The sequence below is a fragment of the Sinohyriopsis cumingii genome, chromosome 14 (genome assembly GCF_028554795.1).
Source record: "Sinohyriopsis cumingii isolate HCF-2022 chromosome 14, ASM2855479v2, whole genome shotgun sequence".
Taxonomy (NCBI): Eukaryota; Metazoa; Mollusca; class Bivalvia; order Unionida; family Unionidae; genus Sinohyriopsis; species Sinohyriopsis cumingii.
In genome coordinates, this window is record NC_142974.1 from 106,555,761 (window position 1) to 106,581,400 (window position 25,640).

General features: G+C 35.6%; 1 protein-coding gene across 4 annotated transcripts in view; it reads left to right on the forward strand.

Moving 5' to 3' along the window:
* LOC149784569 (uncharacterized) overlaps positions 1-25,640 on the forward strand; it is a 77,030-nt gene that overhangs the window by 1,562 nt on the left and 49,828 nt on the right. For 2 of the 4 annotated variants that reach the window (XM_089932641.1, XM_089932644.1), the window contains exons 2-8: positions 5,277-5,373; positions 8,035-8,087; positions 10,984-11,050; positions 13,658-13,695; positions 14,886-14,913; positions 23,499-23,759; positions 24,728-24,895. In XM_089932641.1, the coding sequence (XP_089788767.1) occupies positions 5,298-5,373; positions 8,035-8,087; positions 10,984-11,050; positions 13,658-13,695; positions 14,886-14,913; positions 23,499-23,759; positions 24,728-24,895 (691 nt within the window). In that variant the 5' untranslated portion in view covers positions 5,277-5,297. Of the gene's footprint in view, positions 1-5,273; positions 5,374-8,034; positions 8,088-10,983; positions 11,051-13,657; positions 13,696-14,885; positions 14,914-23,498; positions 23,760-24,727; positions 24,896-25,640 lie in introns of all 4 variants that reach the window. The other 2 variants (XM_089932643.1, XM_089932645.1) reach the window with 2 other exon arrangements.

Below are 25,640 nucleotides of genomic sequence, written 5' to 3' on the forward strand. Positions count from 1 at the left end.
TAACCGTAATCCCATATCTTCTTTTTCCACCTGACAACCTTTTGATTTCACTGCTAGTGTGTTACAGTGGCAAGTAACAGAGGTTGATATCTTTAATACCTTTACTTACAGAGTTTAAGCTCAGTCTCTAAATAAGCATCCACACATGACAGTGAGGCCAATGAAAGGGAGTCAGATGATATTTACTATGACTAGACCATGATGATTTATTAGATGATGATGGAGGATTTGAGATCTTTATTTGGCAATGAGGATGAATTCTCTGACTTTTGTAGTAAATGAACTTATGTAGTGATATTTAATGGATACTGACATACTGACTTAACTTCAGGTTTGTAAACATTTAATACAATTTCCCTCTGCTCTGGTCCTTGGGTAAATGATCATTATGATTGGTGTGTGCCCAGTAGAAGTTTTCAAAAATTTGGTGTGTTTGTGTGATTTGGATTTTTAACGTAGCTTTAACATATCGCTACGATGTCTGCAGTGTGGCAGTTTATAGTGATGTCTAGCACTGGGGCATCATGCCGCAGACATGTAGCATAATGTTCCACCCAGTCACATTATACTAACCTCTTAATGCTGAGTGCCCAGCGAGGTATCTGTTAGTACATTGTTATAAGTCTTTGGTATGACTTTGCCATGGATCGAACCCACGACCTCCTGCATCTGAGGTGGATGCTCTAACTTCTAGAACACCGGAGCGGTCTCTAAAATTTGGAAAGCTTTATGTTTGTTAGGGGTGAAACAATGCACCTATGCTGTGTAAATGTTTGATTCACAATACACATATATATATATTTCAGCATGATGGTCTTTTTAGCTTTCAAACGTATGTCAGTGGTGTTGTTTTATATGTGCTGATATCATGGTTGTATTTCCATTATGCAGATTATAGACTTATATAGAACATATATTTACCGTCTGTTCATTTATGCCATTCTCATCCTTGTTAGGTCGGTGGTTCTTCCCGGGGTATTCCAGGGTTCTTCCTCACCTGTTATACTGGCCGCCATGTATAACCCATCTTATGCTGAAAAATGGCGTTAAACACTACAACAACATCAATTGTTAGAATATATATTAAAAAAATGGTTTCCAAGCTGACTACTTCAGGCTTCTTGGAAATGCTTAATCATTCATATTTGGATGCAATTTTTTTATCTTGGACACAGAAAATTATGTACGCATGAGTCCTTAGTATGCACGCATTAGCCGGGTGGCAAATTTAGAGGCTTGCCAGTCCTGGTTCATCCATCTGCTCAGTGTGAAAATGTGTGATCGATTGATCATCTTAGCTGTGCTGATATTTACAATGACTTAATTCAGTGGCTGAAAGACACCCAGTCGAAAATGATGTCATTATAAGGAGTACATCAACAGAACGTGACGCAATATCCGGACACCAGGTTCAGAGGCTTCGACTACCTGCTCATTGCTGTTATTTACAATGACTGAATTTAGATGCAGAAAGACAGAGTTGTACATGTGATCATTATAAGAGTACATCAAATGAACAAATTTAGCTGTCATTTTTGTGTTCATTTCCTAGTGTAGTAGAATAAGTAGCGCATGTGACCTTGAAATCATGACACATCGAGACTTGGACAAAATACCATTTGCAAAACTTGGATAAATATTTTGGGGTTAAATGTCAAATTGACGAAGATTGTAATGAGATTGAGAAGAGTGCTGAAGTTGGTAGAACTGATAGTTTGGACGGAATTGTAGCCAAGTGTGATACCGGGCTTAGTGTTTTGAATAAGGCTTTTTGTCTCACCTCTGCCTGCGTGGGTTCAAGTCTCAGATTCAGCCAATGTGGGTATGTGAGAAAGCCTGCCAGTAGCTTCTCATGGGTCGATGGTTCTTTCCGGGGTTTTCCCGTGTTCTTCCTCCACCATTAATACTGGCCGCCATGTATAGCCTATCGTGTGTTGAAAAATGGCATTAAACCCTACAACAACAACAACAGCAATATAATGTAATAATCGGGAGTTCTCAGCAGAAATCATAAGATATGAAATTGGGAAGTAGCTGTGGAGTGACCCAAAAAGATCAGGAGTTGTTTTTTCTTCTTCTGGCATGAAAGTTGACAGGTACGGTATAAGGTCGCTTACCAAAACAAACTACAACTCAGCTTTTGCAGTATTAGCATAATTTTCAAAGCATTATTTTTGAAACTTCATTGTATTTTGGAAATATCATTTAAGTTTAGTGCTATGGTGCTCATGATTCGACTCCAAGGGATGTACTTAATTCAGCGAGTAATGAAACCTACAAAATACATGCGGTGGCGCCATTATATAAATATGTTCAGTAGGTTAATTGCGAGCGTTGAATCGAACCATATTGTTCTTCATTGTGTTGTCATACTGGGATTACATTCTAGCGAGTATTTACAATTTCAAAGCAAAGTAAATATATAATTTCCAGTCAACTGATATAAAATGTTCAATGCATAAACAAAAAATAATCGAGTCAAAAGGGAAGCTAGTGTTACATCAACTCGCGATTGCTAAATTCTTGTCATCGTTCCATCTGATTATACACATGTTATGTAGGCAGAAACAGTAAGAAAACAGAAAATTAAATAAATTACTTAAGATAAACATAAATGTAATTTTTAAAAAATATAAGTTTGCCTAAACAAACGCATTTAGAACTTGCCTCGTGCATCATGTTATGTTTCAAAGTTGTGGGTCGGCTTATATGCAGGTCATGCTCTTTTTGTTGTTTATACCCACTGAACTTAGACACAAAGACACAATGATTACATTCCAGAGTGATCTCAAAACTCACTTGTTTCAACTGCAAGAACAAACTTAAAGACCTAATAATGTTTCCTACCTTAAATATTCTCAGCATGTTTTTTAATGTTTTCTAATTTTATGGTGTTTATTTTTGTAATTATATCATTATATGTTTTTTATCTTATAGGTTTTGTCTAATGTTGTAAAGCGCTTATAGCTTCTAAAGATTAGGCTCTATACAAAGTCCTCATTATTATTATTATTATTATACCTGATCAGTTTTGGGGGTGGGTGGGCTTATATGCAGATGGGCTTATACATGAGTATATACGGTAGTTTTAAAATCCTAGTGAGATATCTGTACAGTAATTGTTAATTTATTCTTTCATACCATTTCAGACTACACTAGTTAATCAGATGCAGGGCTCATCTTGGTCACTACATCCTTTCTTTTGCAATGTATCAACATATCTTTTTGTCAATTTCAAGTGATCAATTAAATTTGGAAGGCATTGATGTGTTATTCTTCAAAACAGCAGCAATTATGCAGTTTCCATATGCAAAAAATATCTTTCTGAGAACATGTCCAAGTGTGGTAGATAAAATGACTATCAACCAAATCCATCACATTGTACTTGCTCTAGATGCAAAACAACGCTACAGCAACAGGTACTTGCTTATGCCGATGTGAAAATCCAAAATTATTAACACTACCAACTCCACTTCTTGATGTAAAAAGACTATTTCTAAGGATGCTATGTATATAATTTATTTTAATGTGCATTTATATGTACTGCAATTGGTGGAGATAAAAATAAATTAGTGACCCTGACCCCACAGATACTGGACACAAAGATGACTATGAAATGACTCAGACAATACATGTATGCAGTGAAATTCAGTAATTAGATTAACTTTGGGTTGTTTTTTTATGAAGAAAATGGTAGTTGGTATTTCAATACCAGGTTTCTAACCATAGCCATTTTAATTAGAAATTTTCATGTGTGTGAGAGAGTGGTCTAAAGCGCTCACCTTTACTGATCACTGTCATCTCACCTATGTCTGTGTTGCTTCAAGTCTTGGGCTCCGCTTATGTGGGTATGTGACAGTATCTTCCCTTGGGTCTGTCGTTTTTACCTGGGTTTTCCTGGGTTATTTCTTCATCAGTTATACTGGCCACCATGTGTAGCCCCTCTTTCACTTAGAAATGTTGTTAAAGCCCAAAGCAACAAGTTTTCAGAATAGCTTATTGACTGTATTACAGGGTTATCAGAAGATATATACCCTTGAGTTTTGATGCTTGGTATTTAAATTTGAATCATTTCTGATGTATAGATGGTATAGAAATTTCAACCTGTATGTTTTTATGCATCACAATGATTTGGGGTCAAGCATTATTCCTAATTATCCTTGATTGGGGCGGAGCATTAGTCCTAAATATATTTGATTGGGGTGGAGCATTAGTCCTAATTATCCTTGATTGGGGTAGATCATTAGTCCAAGTTATCTTTGATTTGCCTCTGGCTATCTAATACACATAATTAGTCCTAATTATACTTGATTGGGGTGGAGCATTAGTCCTAATTATACTTGATTGGGGTGGAGCATTAGTCCTAATTATACTTCATTGGCCAGGGGTGGAGCATTAGTCCTAATTATCCTTGATTGGGATGGAGCATTAGCCCAAGTTATCTTTGATTTGCCTCTGGCTATCTAATACACATAATGATTATAGTTGAAATCTAATTTATGTGTTCTGTCCCCATAGTATAGAAATCAGTCTACTTGGGATGGGAAATCTTAAACTGGTGTAATTATAAGCTGTTAATTGATTACCATACTTTTTTAATCCTTAGTGTTTTAGGGATGTTTTATGAGATTGTTATAAGTAATTAAGGGATCAAAGGTGGTGATGGCTTTCACATCTTTTAATAATAATTGGCAGAAGTGACATAAAAAGGAGTGATCCAGGAAAAGAAGTTTGTATTTTTAATTGTTTGCCAAATTATATACAATTATATAGAGAAGATGTTCTCCATTTGCAAAATAAAGGTATTAATGGGGGAAATCTGTGTGGTCACCAGTCAGTGATCTAATGAAGGAAACTGTAAATGTGTGTGGCTTTTGTACAAAAAAAAAAGAATCTTTGCTGTGAACTATGTAAAAAAATCTTTGTAATGAACTATGAAAAAACCTCTTCCTTTTTCATTGAATTGTTATACACTGGCTCATATTATTTTCTCACAAAAGCTTAAAGAAGTCAATTTTATTTTCTGTAGCAGGCTTAGTGGTAATCAATCTGATCCTCAGATTCCAAGAAACAGAAAGTTAATGACAATTCTAAAGCTGTAAGAAATCTTTAGCCTGACGAATACGAGCTCATGATTAAAAACAAAGGAATATTGAGATTTTTGTGTCAGGGGTCAAATGAAAACTTTGAAAACTTTTGTATGTCATCATAGATGTCTATGTGATCAAAATAGTCAGATCAGTTATTTTTTGCAGCATTTTGTTTGTATTCAGCAGGTCATAAATTGAATTGACAACATGGCGAAGCGGAGTCCACTGCACGAACGATCGCAGTGTTTGAATATCCTGGGTCTCTCAGAAGGTTCATCAGAAGGTATTGACTTTAGAGTTGACATTCGTTATTTTTCTTTACTTTTGTTGTTACGTAGAATTTGGGGCCCCTGATTGCAAGCTGCATTATATACTGAACTATCAAGAATTATAGAACTTGTTTTGAATATATGTAAGAGAGAGGGGGTAAGAATTTTTAAAAAGCGCCAACTACACTGTATCACATTGTAGAGCATGATCAGAAGTTCAGTTATTATGAGTATGTGTGATGGGAGAATAACCAGAACACCAGTCAGTATTGAAAACTGCAGAATAACAATAATTATTCACAATGTGATTGACAAATAAATGTGTGTGGGGAGCAAACAAAATGGTAGTCATACCTATAGTAATGATTTTATTTTATGTGAATTAAATATTTCTTCACTTTATCAAATTTTGTGTGCTTTAATATTGATCAAATAAAATTGTTTTGAATAGGAAATAAAGATATAATAGATTATATTTGCTTTCATGATGTTTTCTTTCAATTCATAATACCATACATTTAATAAAGAAATCCTGGCCAAATGGGCTTTCAGATTTGTATAAATTGTATTATTTTGCTATCAAATATGGTTGCCAATACTAACACAAGTAAAACATTTAAATTACTTCTTCCCAATACTACTCATCAGAATTTGATCAAATATGATAGAAAGAATTCTGGCATGAAGAGTTTCCCAATTATGTCTGGATAAGTTAGATTTATTTAAACCAAGTACAATCTAGACATAATAAGGGGAAATAACTCCTACTATCCACTTTAATTTTGTTGACTGGCTATCCCATCCACAAGTGCTTGTGTTTCAAGTTTTTATATGATTGATGACAATCAATATGAAGTTTGGCCACTCTTACAAGAGACAGAAAAAGCTTTAAACAATTTTTCAAAGATCACTCAAGAAAATGTGAAATTTGAAAGGAATGGGATTTCAGACTCTTACAAACGATGCAAATCAATGCTTATCTACATCAAGTAAGGCCGTTGTTACTGAAAGACCTTAAATTGCATCTTCTCACTTGAAATTGGACATAATTTGATACAAAGAACAACATTTAGTAAATTCTTCCAGACCAGAAACCATGAATAGATTCCTTTTTACTGTTATTGTTATTTGGACTGGATAAATCAAAATTGCTTTTTTTTATAGAAAAGAAATAGAGGTATGTGTTTTAAGTTGCATTTTTCTTACAGGTGTGTTTTATGTTGCATTTTTCTAAGTCAGCACAATTTTAATCCACAACAAAGCGGGGAACCAGTCAATGCCTATGCTAGAAGAAAATACAATGCCATCCATCGTCCAGTGCATTGGGTATTAAATAAATCCTGATCACATTATGAAAATCCTTTGTGTCAGAAAAACGCATGGCAACAAAATATGTCGTCAATTTTCTCCAGCGTGCATCCCTGATGCACAAATTTGCATGAAGGGAAACACTGGAATAATGATTAATAAATATAAAAATACCATTATTTACATGTGAAGTTTAATGTATAGTATATGAAAAGCAAGAATGAATAAGAATGTTTCTTTACAACTGATAATACAAAATACAGCTTAGTTTTTATGAAGAGCGTTACTGACACTTCGTCAATATCTTCCTCATTTTTCTCCAGACCATTTCTTAAATGCCTTCTTGAAATCAAAATTCTCAGTACTTGGCCCATCAAAAGAAATTCTCATAAAACTTTTAAGAATAACTCTACCCATTGAATTGCGTAAGCTTGTTTTGATCAGATTCTGACGACTGAACCCCCTCTCACAGTCTGCAGTAGAAATAGGGGCAAGAAGTAACCTGGTAGCTGCCTCAGATGCAGCTGGATATAAATCTTTGTTTTTCAGAGCTAGATTAGCCATATTCTTTGTGCTCGATACAGACTTGTTGAATAAAGTAAATTTTTAATTTTTCATTGATATAAGTGACTCTGGCCCTTTACAGTGGGTGATTGTAGCAGCATCCTGTATTACTCAGTTAAACGCATACATGTACCACATAAACATGTTATCTAAGTAAATAATCCATAAAACTCTAAGCAGTCCCAACTGTCTCACACTCACAGTTTGTAATAAACCTAAATTAACAACACATGCAAATAACATCAAATCTTTCTGCCAACCTGTTGAACAGTAGAGTATATTTCCCGCTCATTCCTTATTTTCTAATGATCACATTTGACTGCTTCTCAAAACAGACTGACAGGTTGCAGTTAGCTGCAATCATGTTTAAATAACATCTTATCATCTACCAACATGATCCACTGACTGCTGCAGATAGTGAAAACAGGTATTAAGTGGCCCGAGTCGCTTATATCAATGAACACTTAAAAATTAACTTTACAAAAATTTGTCTCAGCAACTTTCGCTAGTCAGTACTAAAAAATCACCACTTTCAAAATTCTTTCACATTTGTCACCAAATGCAAAGCCTATCATGCAAAATGAAGTGTACTGATAATTTTTGGAGTAATAATGGAATGTCCTAATCATTGTAGAAATAGTGTGCTAATCATTGTAGAAATAGTGTGCTAATCATTGTAGAAATAGTGTGCTAATCTTTGCAGAAATAGTGAGCTAATAACCATTATAATGATGGAATGTGCTAATCACAAACAGAAATCAGGTAGTATGTTTTTGAATATAATTGTTTTCACTATTTTTCAGATGAGGTCAGGAAAGCTTACAAGAAACTTGCACTTCAATATCATCCTGACAAGGTTAGTCTTTAATCCAAGTGTTTTATGTTTCTGTCTGTTCTCTTGCAATATTCCATTTGAGCTTTGCCGGGCAAGAATGTTAGTCTTAACTTAAGCCTTCTGGTGCAATTTGAATTATAACACTTCTGAAGCTTGCCATATTTATCTGATAATAAGGCCATATGTGATGATAAGCACATCTGTATCCTCCATTTTACCAAATTTGTACAAATATTTAGTTAAAATATTTGTCTTGTATTTTGTCACACCTTCCCATTTGACAGATTTATTTTATTGGTCCCTGGTCATACCATGAAAGAGAAATAAAGTATTAAAAAAATTGTTTTTTTTAGACACCTCTCCCTCGCTAACTTGTGCACATTGTGGTCCACAAATATAGACTGCACTATAAGTGAGATGCGGGTTACCAAGTGACCTCCAAAAATTGAAGAAAAAAAATCACTTGGACATCAAGAAAACTGTTGGGGGAGGGGGTGGCATTAGGGAACTGGGCTGTTTATTGACTGATTCCTTGTTTTACAATCATGTTGATAATAATTTTTAATAACGCGCCTTTTCTAATTAAGTTGTTCATTATGCTGTTTAAATAACATTTATTTTCAAAATGACCAACATATGAAAGATCATTCCAACTGGCTTCAACATCCATCACATGTACACAAAACAAAATCTGTGTAATACATCACTGCTTTTTGTTTTCTTGATGAGACTGGCTCCCTTACTGGTGTTTGCTATAATCTTGCCAAATCAAGACTTCACAGAGCAGGGAACTAGACTGGCTATTGATACACCACCGAACAAGATTTCTTTTTTTCTCTCGAAAACACGCAACATTTATTTCATAAGACAATTGTCTACATTAAAACTCTTTTGTATTGCTCAGTTAGTACAATATTGATGTCATGAATTCATTGGAATTAATAATGAAACTTCTTATCCTCCTTGAGGATTTCTCTAAATGCCAGTTCAAGAATTCTCTGAAACTTGCTTGCCCACAATGGTCCGTATCTGTGAAATAAAGCTCTTTATTTTATGAAGTATTCATTTTGCTTGGCTTCTTTGTTTTCTTTGATCAGTTATGAAAGAGTCAGTTAATTTAAAGTAGTTTATGTTACATACACAATAACATTTATAACTGTTCGATTAATCAAATGAAGTGAAATCACTCAACATACGACCGGGGTTGCTAGATTTTAAGTTTGTTGGATTTTTATGCCTTTTAACATTTCTTTTTATTCCACCTCCTTTATTTGATTCAAAAGACATAATTAACATGATAATGCAACATAGGCCAGCTTTTAATTCAGTACAGCAATACAACAAATACTTCCGGAAGTCAGTTATCAAAACATGGTTCTCAGATATGTTGGCGGACATAGTTGTTATGGTAGATTGATGTATTTTATGTTTAAGTACAAGAGGATATATTGCTTTTATGGTTATTGCACTTAAAAGGAACTAACAGATGGAGCTAGAACACAAATTTAATTTGATAACAAAATTATTTAATTTATATTTACTTATCAAAGTACTGCCTCCACTCAGCGCGAGTGACATTTTCATTGATCAAAATTTCCTTATATATTGTTAATTGCAGTGTAATTGAAATGTCGTTTGGAAAGAAAATGTAAAAAAAATTCCAGGTCCTATCTACTGTTTGTGACAATAAAATGTGTGATACATCAAAGTTTCCATTACCAATTTTGATCGCCATTTTCTTCAAGTTACACGTGTCACTTCAATTAGGCAGTAGTGATTATCCAAAGTACTTGTGACTGCCCACTGTTCTATTACATGAGTCACACCAATTAATCAGCAGTGATGTCCATTGTACTTGTGTGATGGTCCAATGCACTAATACCTTTATGATGCTTAAACTGTACACTGTCAGGACAAAATTGTTTAGTCATTAGAAATAACCATGATAAAGAGGTTTGATTAAAGTGCTCTGTGTATTCGCTTGTAAGTCAGGCCCAGATGCGAAGTGCAGATAGACCCAGATCTGCCATCATATGCTGTGCTGGCAAATCTGTGTCTGTGCAACTTGTTTGGAGTATTCAGTAAAATAATCAGCATTGACCAAGATTTGCCAGCTTGTTAGGAGTATTCAGTAGAACAATCAACATTGACCATGATTTGCCAGCTTGTTAGGAGTATTCAGTAGAACAATCAACATTGACCATGATTTACCAGCTTGTTTGGAGTATTCAGTAAAACAATCAGCATTGACCATGATTTGCCAGCTTGTTAGGAGTATTCAGTAGAACAATCAACATTGACCATGATTTGCCAGCTTGTTAGGAGTATTTAGTAGAACAATCAGCATTGACCAAGATTTGTCAGCTTGTTTGGAGTATTCAGTAAAACAATCAACATTGACCATGATTTGCCAGCTTGTTAGGAGTATTCAGTAGAACAATCAACATTGACCATGATTTGCCAGGTTGTTAGGAGTATTCAGTAGAACAATCAACATTGACCATGATTTGTCAGCTTGTTTGGAGTATTCATTAAAACAATCAACATTGACCATGATTTGCCAGCTTGTTAGGAGTATTCAGTAGAACAATCAACATTGACCATGATTTGCAAGTGCATTATGCAATGGCAGATTTGGATCTGTGTTCTTTTCAGTTTTACCTGACTTATAAATGAGTTCACCTCCGTCTGCGTTGGTTAGAGTCTAAGGCTCGACTAGCATGGGTACATGAGAAAGCTTGCCAGTAGCTTCTCGTGGGTCAGTGGTTCTAACTCCACCAGTTATATTGGCCACTATTTATAGCCTATCTTGTGCTGAAAAATTGCATTAAACCCATCAACAGTATCTGGTCTGAGAATAATTTATGGTAAGAATTCATTTTAATATCTTGATGAATTATTACTTTCTTTGTTTCAGAACCACACTGAAGGTGCTAAGGAGAAATTTCAGGAAATTGGATATGCCTATAAATACTTGACTGAGGGTGAGCTCAATGTGGCAGACATATTTGGGGGTGGATGTGTTTTTTTATAGACCTATCTGTGTTGTTGATTGAAAATTGGTGACTTGTGCTAATGTTGGCAAATGTTTGGCCTTGTTCTGGATTAGTATGTTATGGAGACTGTATCAGGGGCTAAATTTGTTAAGAAAGAAACGTGCAACAAGGAATTCCATATATACTCACTTTTAAGTCGGATCCAGCTGTAAACTACGTAGACCTTGATCTGCTGGTGTTTGATGCAGTGGCAGCTCAGAGTATATGTTTTTTGGAGTTGGACCGAACAGATAAGTCAGTAAATTAATTGAATGCATTAATTTGATCAGAAGAAATGAATTGAAACAAGGAATAATAGGTAACAGGTCAGTTAATAGGAAATGAGCCGAATATGACCTGGAATGAATTACTTTTAAGGTAAACTAGACAGGTGAACATATCAGTAATTTTCAGGTCAATATTTCACAGCTACTTGGGAACCCTTTGTACTAATAAGCCCTGTGAACATTGTAATACTTTTTCCAGCAGTGGCAGCATAATCAGTGTTTCAGATTTTTTGTGTCTTACCTACAAAGAATAGGCATCATATAAATGATAGCTTTTAAGTGCCATGTCGTTATTAACGTTAGTGTCAGTTATGTTTCTTTTAATATTTAGCTAATTGTATACGACACATTTGCATTTAGAGTCATGAAACTTGGTAAATGGATTTGTCTTGAAGGATAAAGCTCATCACAGACAAAAGGATGCTGGTCACTGTGACCTACTCCTCATATTCATTGACTTGAATGGGTTTTGCAATATACTTCAGCAGAAAAGGCAGGACAGCATTCTGTAGAATTCTTGAAAAGATATTTGCAAGTCATATGCCCTCAACATCAGTTGAAAACTTTGGGACAGTGTATGTCGAACATTTTGGTCTGCTTCTTCGGAATGCTAATTTTTCACAGCTAACCCTGTTATGTTGGGCATACGTTTTGGTGTGAAGTAACACATAGATCCGCCTAATTCGATGAAATGCAACTTGAATGCCCATTTCAGCGAAATTTTACAAGAAATGATCTGATATTTTATGCTGCTACTGGTACCTCTTATTAGCATGGATGGATAAAGTCAGAAATAAAAACAACTTTAAACCACAGACATTGTTACAATAACTTAAGAGTTGTAAAAATGTGTGACTTGTTACTTAATCTCATTGGGGGCCCTGCGTGGCCGAGTGGTCTAAAGCGCTCTCTGTCACGGATCACTGCCATCTCACCCCTGTCTTCGTGGGTTTCGAGTCTCGGGCTCGGCCAATGTGGATATGTGAGAAAGTTTGCCAGTAGCCTCTCATGGGTCGGTGGTTCTTTCCTGGGTTTTCCTGGCTTTTTCCACCACCAATAATACTGGCCGCCATGTATAGCCTATCTTGTGCTGAAAAATGGCGTTAAACCCTACAACAACAACAACAACTTAATCTCATTTAAAAGACTTCCGATCTTTTTGCAACCTGGCATGACTGAATTATTATTTTTATTGTGCATTAGAAATGCCATTTGTTTTTAGAAACAAAACTCCTCATTGTTTGGTGCTTTAAATGCATAATCATTGTTCTGCAATTAAACCTTGATGTCTCAGGATCTGGTTATATCAACATTTTTTTTTATACCCCCCCACGTAATTGAGATAACAGTTTGACTCTGTGTATTAAATACTGTACACTACATCCGTAAAAACTGAATATTGTAATATCGGTGATATGTATATAAATATTTTAGAACAGGGTTCATGCCAGATTGAAATTTTAGGGTGATGTGACTTATCTCCCCTGCATGAATAGGAGATGGGTATGAGAAAATAGGGAAAAGTTAGTGTAGATAGGTAAAAATGTTGAATTTTCAAAACAGTCATTTTCTTTAAACTTGTTTACTTTTACTGTACAGAGTAATAAATTGTAATTGGACTACAAATGCGTGGAACATTACTTTGTGCTTCAATTAGTGTACAAAGAGTAATACATTATGATTCAACTATAAATGCATGGAAGTTCAGTCTATGTTTCATTCAGTTTTCAAAGAGTAAATAATTTGTGACTGGATAACAAATGCATGGAATCTCACTCACTTTAAGCTTCAAATTTAAATTTTCAACAGGATAGATACTTGAAAATAATTTCAGATATAAATAATAATTACATTGACACAAAACTTGGTGAGGAATAGTGAAAATACTAAGTTTAAACTGCTTTACATTACTCATTGAACAGCAAAAAGGACATAGTAGTTCATATTGTACACCGAATGTGAAAGCATTCTATAGCCAAAGAAGAGGCACAAGACAGTCTCGTTTTTTTTTCTTTCTATATATTGGTGAAATGGTAGGGAATGGGTTAACTGTCTTGTACTACTAACATGGGCTCTGCTCTGATATGCTGTAGGTATAAATAGCAAATTCTGTTTTCTACACTGCAGGAAGAAAATATTTTCTTGTTACCAACAACACTATTAAAACCAGTGGGTAGTAATTACATACATTCAGTGAAAGAATTGTGTGATATTTGTTAAATATATATTGTACTGTATAATGAGGTATTTTTTTAAATATTGTTTTCAGGTCCTAGTGCCTTTGAAACAGAAGACCATTTAGTCCCAGTAAGTTTTGAGATTTCTTCTTATCAGTGAATAACACATTTTAGCTGATTTAATAGCCAGAATACAATATGCAATGTTCCATGCATTCACACTTTATCAGTTGGTACGGTTTTAAAAGGCTCCAGTATAATATGCATCATTCCATGTAGTTGTACTGTATACCTGGGTAAAGTTTTTGAAGACCTGAATACAATTTGCAACATTCCTTGTGGTCGTACTGTATACATGGGTAAGTTTTAGAAGGCCCAAATACAATATGCAGTATTCATTGTAGTCGTACTGTATGCCTGGGTAAAGTTTCAGAAGGCCCCAACACAATATGCAGTATTCATTGTAGTCGTACTGTATGCCTGGGTAAAGTTTCAGAAGGCCCCAACACAATATGCAATATTCATTGTAGTCGTACTGTATGCCTGGGTATAGTTTTAGAAGGCCCCAACACAATATGCAACATTTCATGTTATCACTCTGTATACATGGGTAAAGTTCAGGAGTTAACTGTACCTGAATACATTATGCAACATTCCATGTAGTCATGCTGTATACCTGGATAAAATTTTAGCATGATATTACTCTCTGTATATTAGGCCAGGATGACCATCCCTATTTGTAATTTGTTGTTGGACATCTGTGCCACTTGGCAATCATTTCTTGATGGAAATCTTTGTCACATGGCTCTATTTTTTTAAATTGTAGGTAGCATGTTTCGACCAAAATGCAGTTTGAATGAATAAGATTAAATGGTAAAAATAAATTGTTGGATACAGGCATAAAGCATTCCGATTTCTTTATTCAATTCTTTTAAAGCTGACATTCCTGTTTCACGTAACTAGATTTTGGCATATTTACAGATATAAATTATTTGAATTAACCCCATAGTAAGCAGAACTTAGGAAATGGAAGTACTTTTAATTTAATTAATAAACTGATTAATTGACTTTGGTTCATTCATTATCTCATAGTAATTTTTAAAGCAACAGATCTCATATTCAGTTTTGGATTTATATTTATGCACATTTTAAAGTCTATAAAGTAGGAGCTACTCCCCAGCCAATAGAGGTTCAGAGACTTGTGACTCTCATCGCATAGAATTTGCCAGTGAGAAAGAATAAGGAATCTGTCCTTGTTTCATTATTTAGTGATACAGTTCAGACTCTCTCTCTTACTATGGTTCTTTTGTCTTCTTTCAGGAGGACATTCTAATTCGCATTTTTGAAGGTAAGTTCAATAAACACAATCAAATTTTGACTGTCCAAGCTCCATGGAATATTTTCCTTCGGTAAAGAAGAGTTTAAATTCAGAATGATCAGTTGACAGAATATATTCCTTTGGTACAGTTGAGTTACAAATCAGGATGAATGGTTGACAGAAGATACTCCATCTGTCCAGCCTTCTGTCTGTTATCAATTTATTTTGTTAAATCACAATAACTTTTGTTGTTAATCATCTACAGTAAGTTACACACTTTGAGGATGACTATGGACAAATCCCTTTTATTTTTTTGGCCATAAGGTCAGATGTCAAGGTCAAAGTGACTTGAAGATGAAAACTGGCTTCAGTACAACAATTCTAGAATTTTTCCAACCTTTTTATTGTTACCAGACTTTGTTGATTGCTTTTAATTGGGATAAGGAAGAACCCTATCGATTTCGAGCTAAAAAAAAGTCAAAGCTTAAAGGTCACTTTGTTTGAAAGAAGAAAAATGGTTTCTGCTCAACAGCTTCATTTCTCCATCATCTTTGGTCACCAAACTTTGTGGATGGCTTCCATTTGATGTAATGAAGAACCCTTTTTTAATATTTGAGTCAAAGATCAAGGTCACTGTGGCTAGAAGAGAAAAATTAGTTTTGTATATCCATACTGTGTTGATGGCTTACACCTGGGGTAAGGAATAAGGCTCTTGTTTTGTAGGATTAAGGTCAAAGTCACTGAAACAAGTACATTTCACAGACCTGACCAAGACTTTGTGGATGGCTTGCACTTAGATTAAAGAAGAAAGCTATTGATATTTTGACTCAAAAGGTCAAAGGTCAAGGTCAAAGTCTGAAAGAAGAATTATTATGAACATTAGCTGCAGAAGCACATATCATCAGATTGCTGCATTCATTCAGTTTATATAAGAATAATTTCCTGTTTTGACTTGCAGCTGAATGTATGACAGAATCTTGATGAATGCAGCCAATCTTACAGATTTAAGCAGGTTGACAAACTCTGAAGATGCACGCATTGCCAGATCAGCTCCTAAAGTCCTTTAAAAGAATTATTGCCCTTTCTTTACTTAAAGCTTGATATAATGTATGACAGAATCTTGTGAACAGAACTACACAGCTTGTCTCATGGTTTTTGGATTGCCCTGAGACTTGGTGTTTGTTATGGTCATTATTAGAAAAGGCACATACTTTTGCAATTTTGGTTAGGGTTATTGCCCATGATGTCCTGCAGCTGATAATTTCGTGAACCCAACTTGTTTTGCAGTTTTGGCTCTATTGGTCTGAGACCAGTTGAGTTTATGTGATGCTCTATTATCAGTGATCTATCTATCCATAAGTCCGTCTGTTATCAGTAATCGATCTCTCCATAAGTCCATCAGTTATAAGTGATCCATCTATCCATAAGTTCATTAGCAAAAGTTTGCCATTGCTATTAATTGTGAACTACCTGGAAGATTGCCATGAAATTTGTTGCACACATTTATCTCTGTCTAGTTGGACCAGGGTGATAATTGTGCCACTTTGATGTCCAGTATGACTGCCACAGTGGCCATCTTGAAAATCTTACCATTATGCCTTTTGAATGGATGCTTTTTACCAGCAGACTTTTAATGATGTCTAGAAAATGGTGCCAATCTTAAATCAAAGTGGACATCTGGCAAACCTTGCTCAAGAATATCAGAGATGTTTTCAACATTTAGCAGTTACTACAGATATCATGATTATAGTGAACAAGCTGGTAAACCGACAAAAACCCAGATGGAAGTCAGATATGATAACTACATTGAACAAGCAAGTAAACCCACAAATTAAAACCGAGATGGAAGTTCGATATGGTGACCATAGGGAACAAGCTGTTAGACATACAGGAGCCGAGATGGAAGTCAGATATGACTATAGTGAACAAGCTGGTAAACTCACAAATGAGATGAAATTCAGGTATGATGACTACAGTGAACAAGCTGGTAAACATACTAGAGCCGAGATGGAAGTCAGATATGATGACTATAGTGAACAAGCTGGTAAACCGACAAAAGCCGAGATGGAAGTCAGATATGATGACTACATTGAACAAGCAAGTAAACCCACAAATTAAAACCGAGATGGAAGTCCGATATGGTGACTATAGTGAACAAGCTGTTAAACACACAGGAGCCGAGATGGAAGTCAGATATGACTATAGTGAACAAGCTGGTAAACACACAACTGAGATGAAATTCAGGTATGATGACTACATTGAACAAGCTGGTAAACATACCAGAGCCGAGATGGAAGTCAGATATTATGACTATAGTGAACAAGCTGGTAAACTGACAAAAGCTGAGATTGAAGTCAGATATGGTGACTATAGTGACACCTTTAATAAATCACTTGAAAACTGAAAGTTCACGAAGACTGAAAAATAATGTATATAATGTTAATGGGCAAAATATTGTAGACTTTGTCTTCTACCACACTGTTAAAGTGTGATGTAAGGGAGGATAACTGCAGTAAAATGGTTATTTATTTGGTATTTCATGCAAATAACATGTAAAATACACTGCATATGTCATATATCTTTCTACTATGAGTTAGCTTATTATGATCGCATCATTGGGCCCACTTTATAAGATGGTGGACACCCCTTTTTGGCAGATATCATTTATACTTGAATGAATTTTATAAAAGTTATTGCCCTTTTTGTTTTACAGTTGGATGCTGTGTATAACATAATTTTGAGATTGATGCTGTGTTTAGTGCATTGTCATATTTAGCAATCATTTTATTCTTACTATTTTGGAAGTGTTATTATCTTTTGTTTAGTATTGACTCATTTCTGTTATGCAGTAGGGGAGTGATATGAGGAAGATGGGATATATTATGTCATGCAGTAGGGGAGTGATATATGAGGAAGATGGGATCTATTTATGTCATGCAGTAGGGGAGTGATATATGAGGAAGATGGGATATATTTATGTCATGCAATAGGGGAGTATATGAGGAAGATGGGATATGTATATGTCATGCAATAGGGGAGTGATATGAGGAAGATGGGATATATTTATGTCATGCAGTAGGGGAGTGATATGAGGAAGATGGGATATATTTCTGTCATGCAGTAGGGGAGTATATGAGGAAGATGGGATATATTTATGTCATGCAGTAGGGGAGTATATGAGGAAGATGGGATATATTTATGTCATGCAGTAGGGTGTGATATGAGGAAGATGGGATATGTATATGTCATGCAATAGGGGAGTGATATATGAGGAATATGGGATATATTTCTGTCATGCAGTAGGGGAGTATATGAGGAAGATGGGATATGTATATGTCATGCAATAGGGGAGTGATATATCAGGAAGATGGGATATATTTATGTCATGCAGTAGGGGAGTGATATGAGGAAGATGGGATATATTTATGTCATGCAATAGGGGAGTATATGAGGAAGATGGGATATGTATATGTCATGCAGTAGGGAAGTATATGAGGAAGATGGGATATATTTATGTCATGCAGTAGGGGAGTGATATGAGGAAGATGAGATATATTTATGTCATGCAGTAGGGGAGTGATATGAGGAAGATGGGATATATTTATGTCATGCAATAGGGGAGTGATATGAGGAAGATGGGATATATTTATGTCATGCAATAGGGGAGTGATATGAGGAAGATGGGATATATTATGTCATGCAGTAGGGGAGTGATATATGAGGAAGATGGGATCTATTTATGTCATGCAGTAGGGGAGTGATATATGAGGAAGATGGGATATATTTATGTCATGCAATAGGGGAGTATATGAGGAAGATGGGATATGTATATGTCATGCAATAGGGGAGTGATATGAGGAAGATGGGATATATTTATGTCATGCAGTAGGGGAGTGATATGAGGAAGATGGGATATATTTCTGTCATGCAGTAGGGGAGTATATGAGGAAGATGGGATATATTTATGTCATGCAGTAGGGGAGTATATGAGGAAGATGGGATATATTTATGTCATGCAGTAGGGTGTGATATGAGGAAGATGGGATATGTATATGTCATGCAATAGGGGAGTGATATATCAGGAAGATGGGATATATTTATGTCATGCAGTAGGGGAGTGATATGAGGAAGATGGGATATATTTATGTCATGCAATAGGGGAGTATATGAGGAAGATGGGATATGTATATGTCATGCAGTAGGGGAGTATATGAGGAAGATGGGATATATTTATGTCATGCAGTAGGGGAGTGATATGAGGAAGATGGGATATATTTATGTCATGCAGTAGGGGAGTGATAGGAGGAAGATGGGATATATTTATGTCATGCAGTAGGGGAGTGATATGAGGAAGATGGGATATATTTATGTCATGCAATAGGGGAGTATATGAGGAAGATGGGATATGTATATGTCATGCAGTAGGGGAGTGATATGAGGAAGATGGGATATATTTATGTCATGCAGTAGGGGAGTGTATGAGGAAGATGGGATATATTTATGTCATGCAATAGGGGAGTGATATGAGGAAGATGGGATATATTTATGTCATGCAGTAGGGGAGTGATATGAGGAAGATGGGATATATTTATGTCATGCAGTAGGGGAGTATATGAGGAAGATGGGATATGTATATGTCATGCAGTAGGGGAGTGATATGAGGAAGATGGGATATATTTATGTCATGCAGTAGGGGAGTGATATGAGGAAGATGGGATATATTTATGTCATGCAGTAGGGGAGTGATATGAGGAAGATGTGATATATTTATGTCATGCAATAGGGGAGTGATATGAGGAAGATGGGATATATTTATGTCATGCAATAGGGGAGTGATATGAGGAAGATGGGATATATTTATGTCATGCAATAGGGGAGTGATATGAGGAAGATGGGATATATTTATGTCATGCAATAGGGGAGTATATGAGGAAGATGGGATATGTATATGTCATGCAGTAGGGGAGTGATATGAGGAAGATGGGATATATTTATGTCATGCAGTAGGGGAGTGTATGAGGAAGATGGGATATATTTATGTCATGCAATAGGGGAGTGATATGAGGAAGATGGGATATATTTATGTCATGCAGTAGGGGAGTGATATGAGGAAGATGGGATATATTTATGTCATGCAGTAGGGGAGTATATGAGGAAGATGGGATATGTATATGTCATGCAGTAGGGGAGTGATATGAGGAAGATGGGATATATTTATGTCATGCAGTAGGGGAGTGATATGAGGAAGATGGGATATATTTATGTCATGCAGTAGGGGAGTGATATGAGGAAGATGGGATATATTTATGTCATGCAATAGGGGAGTGATATGAGGAAGATGGGATATATTTATGTCATGCAATAGGGGAGTGATATGAGGAAGATGGGATATATTTATGTCATGCAGTAGGGGAGTGATATGAGGAAGATGGGATATATTTATGTCATGCAATAGGGGAGTGATATGAGGAAGATGGGATATATTTATGTCACGCAGTAGGGGAGTATATGAGGAAGATGGGATATATTTATGTCATGCAGTAAGATGGGATATATTTATGTCATGCAGTAGGGGAGTGATATGAGGAAGATGGGATATATTTATGTCATGCAGTAGGGGAGTGATATGAGGAAGATGGGATATATTTATGTCATGCAGTAGGGGAGTGATATGAGGAAGATGGGATATATTTATGTCATGCAGTAGGGGAGTGATATGAGGAAGATGGGATATATTTATGTCATGCAGTAGGGGAGTGATAAGAGGAAGATGGGATATATTTATGTCATGCAGTAGGGGAGTGATATGAGGAAGATGGGATATATTTATGTCGTGCAGTAGGGGAGTGATATGAGGAAGATGGGATATATTTATGTCGTGCAGTAGTGGAGTGATATGAGGAAGATGGGATATATTTATGTCGTGCAATAGGGGAGTGATATGAGGAAGATGGGATATATTTATGTCGTGCAATAGGGGAGTGATATGAGGAAGATGGGATATATTAATGTTATGCAACAGGGGAGTGATATGAGGAAGATGGGATATATTTATGTCAGCAAATTGCTTACTATTCTAGTTTATTTTTGAAGCATTGCCAAGGAAAGAAATGAATTTACTCAACAAGTGTCAGAATGTTATGCAAAATTTAGAAGATTGTAAGATTTACAATACTACACAATATGATTACAATATTCATAAATGTCTAATGAGTAGGAAACATTCTATCATATGACAGTTTGTTAATGCTGTGTTATAGTGAGAAATGTGTTATGATTGGCGTTAAAATACCGTTGAGCTGCACATAGTTCATTTGAAATTAAAGTTAAGATGTACAAGCTGGATTAGACTGGTACCTTGTATGACTTTTTTAAATGTTACTACATGTTGTAATTGAAAACTTGAGGTTATGAATTATGAATGTACTTGCTTATTAACTGAGTCTAACTGCATGTTTCTTATCTGATGTTGCATAATCCAGTTCTGTTCAGTTTATTGGGAATAATTAGAGGAACAAACAACATAGACCAAGATCTGCAGGTGCTTGATGTGGCAGGAGAAAAGGGTCTTTGTTGTTTGAAGTTGGCCTTGTTATAAGCAAGTATAGTGTGATGCTGCTATAATACAGTGGTTGGGGTCCACAGAACCTGACCTTATTAAAGACTGAACTACTTTGTAACCAACCAAGTCAGTTAGCTGAAGAAAATATGCCTGTATAAATAAAGATGGCATGGGTGGAGTGGGAGGTTATAAAAGCATGCGCACAAATACATGCTTTCATTAAATGAAATCAAAAATAGTCTGAAATAGACTTGCATATTGACAACTTATATTTATATAGTACAGTCTGTACCGAATTCAGTATTATAGATTTATACGAAAAATCCATGAATTTGAGTATAGATCACATGTTATAAAGTTCATGTATCAATCACATCCCATTAGAAAACAAAAATAACATATATAAAAACTGGTAGACCTCATTTGATCTATATCCCATTGTCAACAAATGTGTCAGTTAAGAGTTCACTAGGATATTGTCACCAGTAGCTCTTGGCTGTAGTTGTTTACATGCTACATGTACTTAAACTGGCCTAGATTTTGGTCAACTGGAGACAGCTATTATCTTACTGAGGCTACCCAGGGGATGAGGTTATTCATTGGGAAATGAAAACATGTACAAATTATAAAGGTAACATGATGGTCAGATATGTCTGGTTTCAAAAGATTGGAAATTTAATCTGCCTTTTATGCCCCCATTTGTAGCAATTGTAATCATAAACATTTTTCCTCCAAAAAGGAAACTTTAATGGCATGATAAATATCTTAGTCACTTTTGGAAAATGCAACAATCCTTCTGATTCCATTGCATTTAAGTTTAATGCTGACTTCCTTTGAGGAAAGCTGCTTTATTTTTTATTAAAGATTGTAGTCAGCTTGCTTTGATAAGGGTGCATGTGTTTATTGAAATTGTTGCTGAAGAACAACTTTGGAGGATCAAACAAATGACTGTTTATTATTCTGGTGGTAATGTCAAATAATTGTAGCTTTGATCAAGACTTAAATGGTTTTATATTTCTTTCTTAATATTGATACAGAACAATCAGTGCTTCAGAGGTATTCAGTTTTCAGCAAAACTGTTTTCAGGGTATGTAAAAAAACAAACAGTAGTCATCGTTTTGTTGATTGTTGTCATTCCTGTTCCTGCTTTCAAAGGTTCGCTGATTGAAGCTAGTGACAGTCTGGAAGCAAGACTATTTGAGTGGATCACAGCATACATCAGGCCAGATGTCAGCATAAGAGAATTATGTTATAACAGTGCACTGTTAAGATGGTTTTTCAATATGTACAAAGGATTTATTTATGTAACAATAGATTTCAGTGCATTTTATAATTCAAGTTTGTGGCTTTTGTTTATGGTGCATGTGAATATCTCAAAATTGTACATACAAGTTGAAGCAGCCAATAATGTCACGCACAAAACTGCCAGATGGTATATTTTGTCACCAATAATGGAAAAACATTTGCAATTTGTGACATTGGCTGAGCCCACTACGATCCTTGAATACCATTTTTACACATTATGCTTCATACTTTTAAGAAGAAACACTTTTTTGTGTACAAGAAAAATACATGTAAATGAGGGCGCCCCGAGTGGCTGAGTGGTCTAAAGCACTCTCCATTATGGATCACTGCCATCTCACCTCTGTCTGCGCAGGTTCGAGTCTCAGATTCAGCCAATGTGGGTATGTGAGGAAGCTTGCCAGTAGCTTCTCGTGGGTCGGTGGTTCTTTCCGAGGTTTTCCCGGGTTCTTCCTCCACCATTAATACTGGCCGCCATGTATAGCCTATCGTGTGCTGAAAAATGGTGTTAAACCCCACAACAACAACAACAACATGTAAATGAAATTTCAGGATCCACGTCATGATCATGTTAAATCTGAATTCATGTTATAGTGGAGCATGCTATAGTGGGGTCACACAGTTTATACTGTAAATTATACTAGTCCTGAACTTCACTCCAAAAGATTAACTAGTAAATGCCTAAATTTTGCAGTACCTGTAACCTGGTTAATTGGGAAAAAAAATGTAACCAAATTATTTTCACTTACAGAGATGTTCTTCCCACGCTATACGTTTGGTTTTGGAAGCCACTTTCCTTTCATGTTTGCGGACAGTGATGATGATGAATACTTCTACTATAATGGCAGCAGTGATGATGATGATGATGATTACTATGGGCTGTTTAGTGGAAGATACTCATCAAGTGGGAGACAGTACCGAAACGCATATCCTGAGCCCAACAGAACAGGCCAAACCCAAAACCCACCCAGCAACAAGAGGAGAAACAAAAAGAAGAGAAACAGAAATAAAGGTAAAGTTACTCTAGTAAATTGTTGGCCTTGTATTTGGTTGAATTTGTTGTCTTGGAGCTGTAGTTTTGGCAGTAAGTTAGAATCTGTGTCATATATATATATATATATATATATATATATATATATATATATATATATATATATATATTACTTTGACTGGTATAAGCCTGTGATGTTGATGTTGTGATATCCTTCATCTGCCTGTCCCCAAGTTGTCTTCCAAATCACTGGATAGAAGTTAATCAGAATCCTCCATTAGGTAATCACCTCTAAGAAGTTTAAGTTTTTGAGGTCCCTTGGTCAGATGTGCAAAAAATATAATCACAGTTACATTTGTATAAACCTGTCAATGTAAGATAGAGTGTCTTATGTCATATTGTTATTTGTCATCCATCAGCAGACCTGCCAACCCTCATGATTTAAGTCTTACAGAAATGATGTTTAAAATACAGACTTATGGAATAAAAGGACGAATTACGGAAATATGATTGTTTGCAGTAAAATCCACATAATAGCATATCTGTGTTTGATTTGGATCAGAGTTTCATATTAGGTTTAGTGAAATTAGTTACGGAACCAGACTAACTTTACCATGATACTTCAGATACTTCAAACTGCACATTTTTGATGCAAAAGCATCTGCATGATCCAGCTTTTGTTTATGGCATGGTTCCTGAATATATTTACTTTTTGTTTTAACTTGACATTTGTAAGTTAATCAGAATATTCAGTACTCTAAAGTAATATTTGCTCAGAATAAAATTCCATAATTTTAGAGTGACTTCTCTCAAATACAGTTGCCATAACTTTCATATCAGTTGACATTGTCTTATTTTTTAAAGACAGAATAATTATTCTATGCATTGTGTGCAATATTCATATTTTGATCTCTTCTAGATTTCTTGTTCTTATCAGCCATTGATGTATGTTGCAATACACGGACAATATTTTTTTTTGTTTTTTTAAGCAGATTACTCCAGTACAAGTACAAGACAAAATACATTTTCAAGGAACAGTGAACAGACTGGATTTGCACAACAGAACACATCGTCATCATCTGCGAAAAGTTCAGACCCTAAAGTAAATATGGATGCTCAGTACACGGATGATGTTTCCAGTGTTTCTAAAGAGACCGGTAAGCATTAGTATGTTCTGTCCAACACAGTACAGAACAGATATAAAGTGTCAAAGGTGATAACCTATTTTGCCCAATCTTGTATTAGTTATGGAATCTCAACAGAATTTCAGGATGAAGAGTCATGGACTCTTTACTCCTGGAACTCACAAGTCCCTAGACTATTTCTGAGAGACCCTGGCATAAACTATGGAGTCCCTTGCTTTATTTAACAAAGAAAATCAAGGGACATGAAAAATTATGTAGTCAACAAAAACAGCCTTTGCAGACTAATTTTTACGAGGTGACAATACCTATCTGATCCCTCCCTTGAAAACCCCGCCATCAGACTTGTATATGTCTCTTGTACACAGCAAAGCAGTTCAGCAGTTACTTTTCATTATGAATCACCATGGAAACAGATCATCACAAAGTAATTCTTAGATTACAGCTACTATTTACCATTGTCCTGTTCCACAGCTAGCTAGAAGAGATTAGAAAATAGTCTCTTAAATGTGCAAATCAGAGGACAGACCCAACCACCCTGAACTCATTCTTTAAGAGGGATCAGTTAAGTAGAAGGACACTTCTAACACATACCAAATGGCAGAGCACTCTTACAAATCCCACTCTTCACCTAAGACTCGGTTTTTCAGGACATGTGTTAACAAGGAGAGAAGGAACAGCTACTAAATCTGACAGCTTTCGGACCAAAAGATAACACCATGCCCATGCCTCCCAGTGGGTGAAAACCTTCAAGACTTCA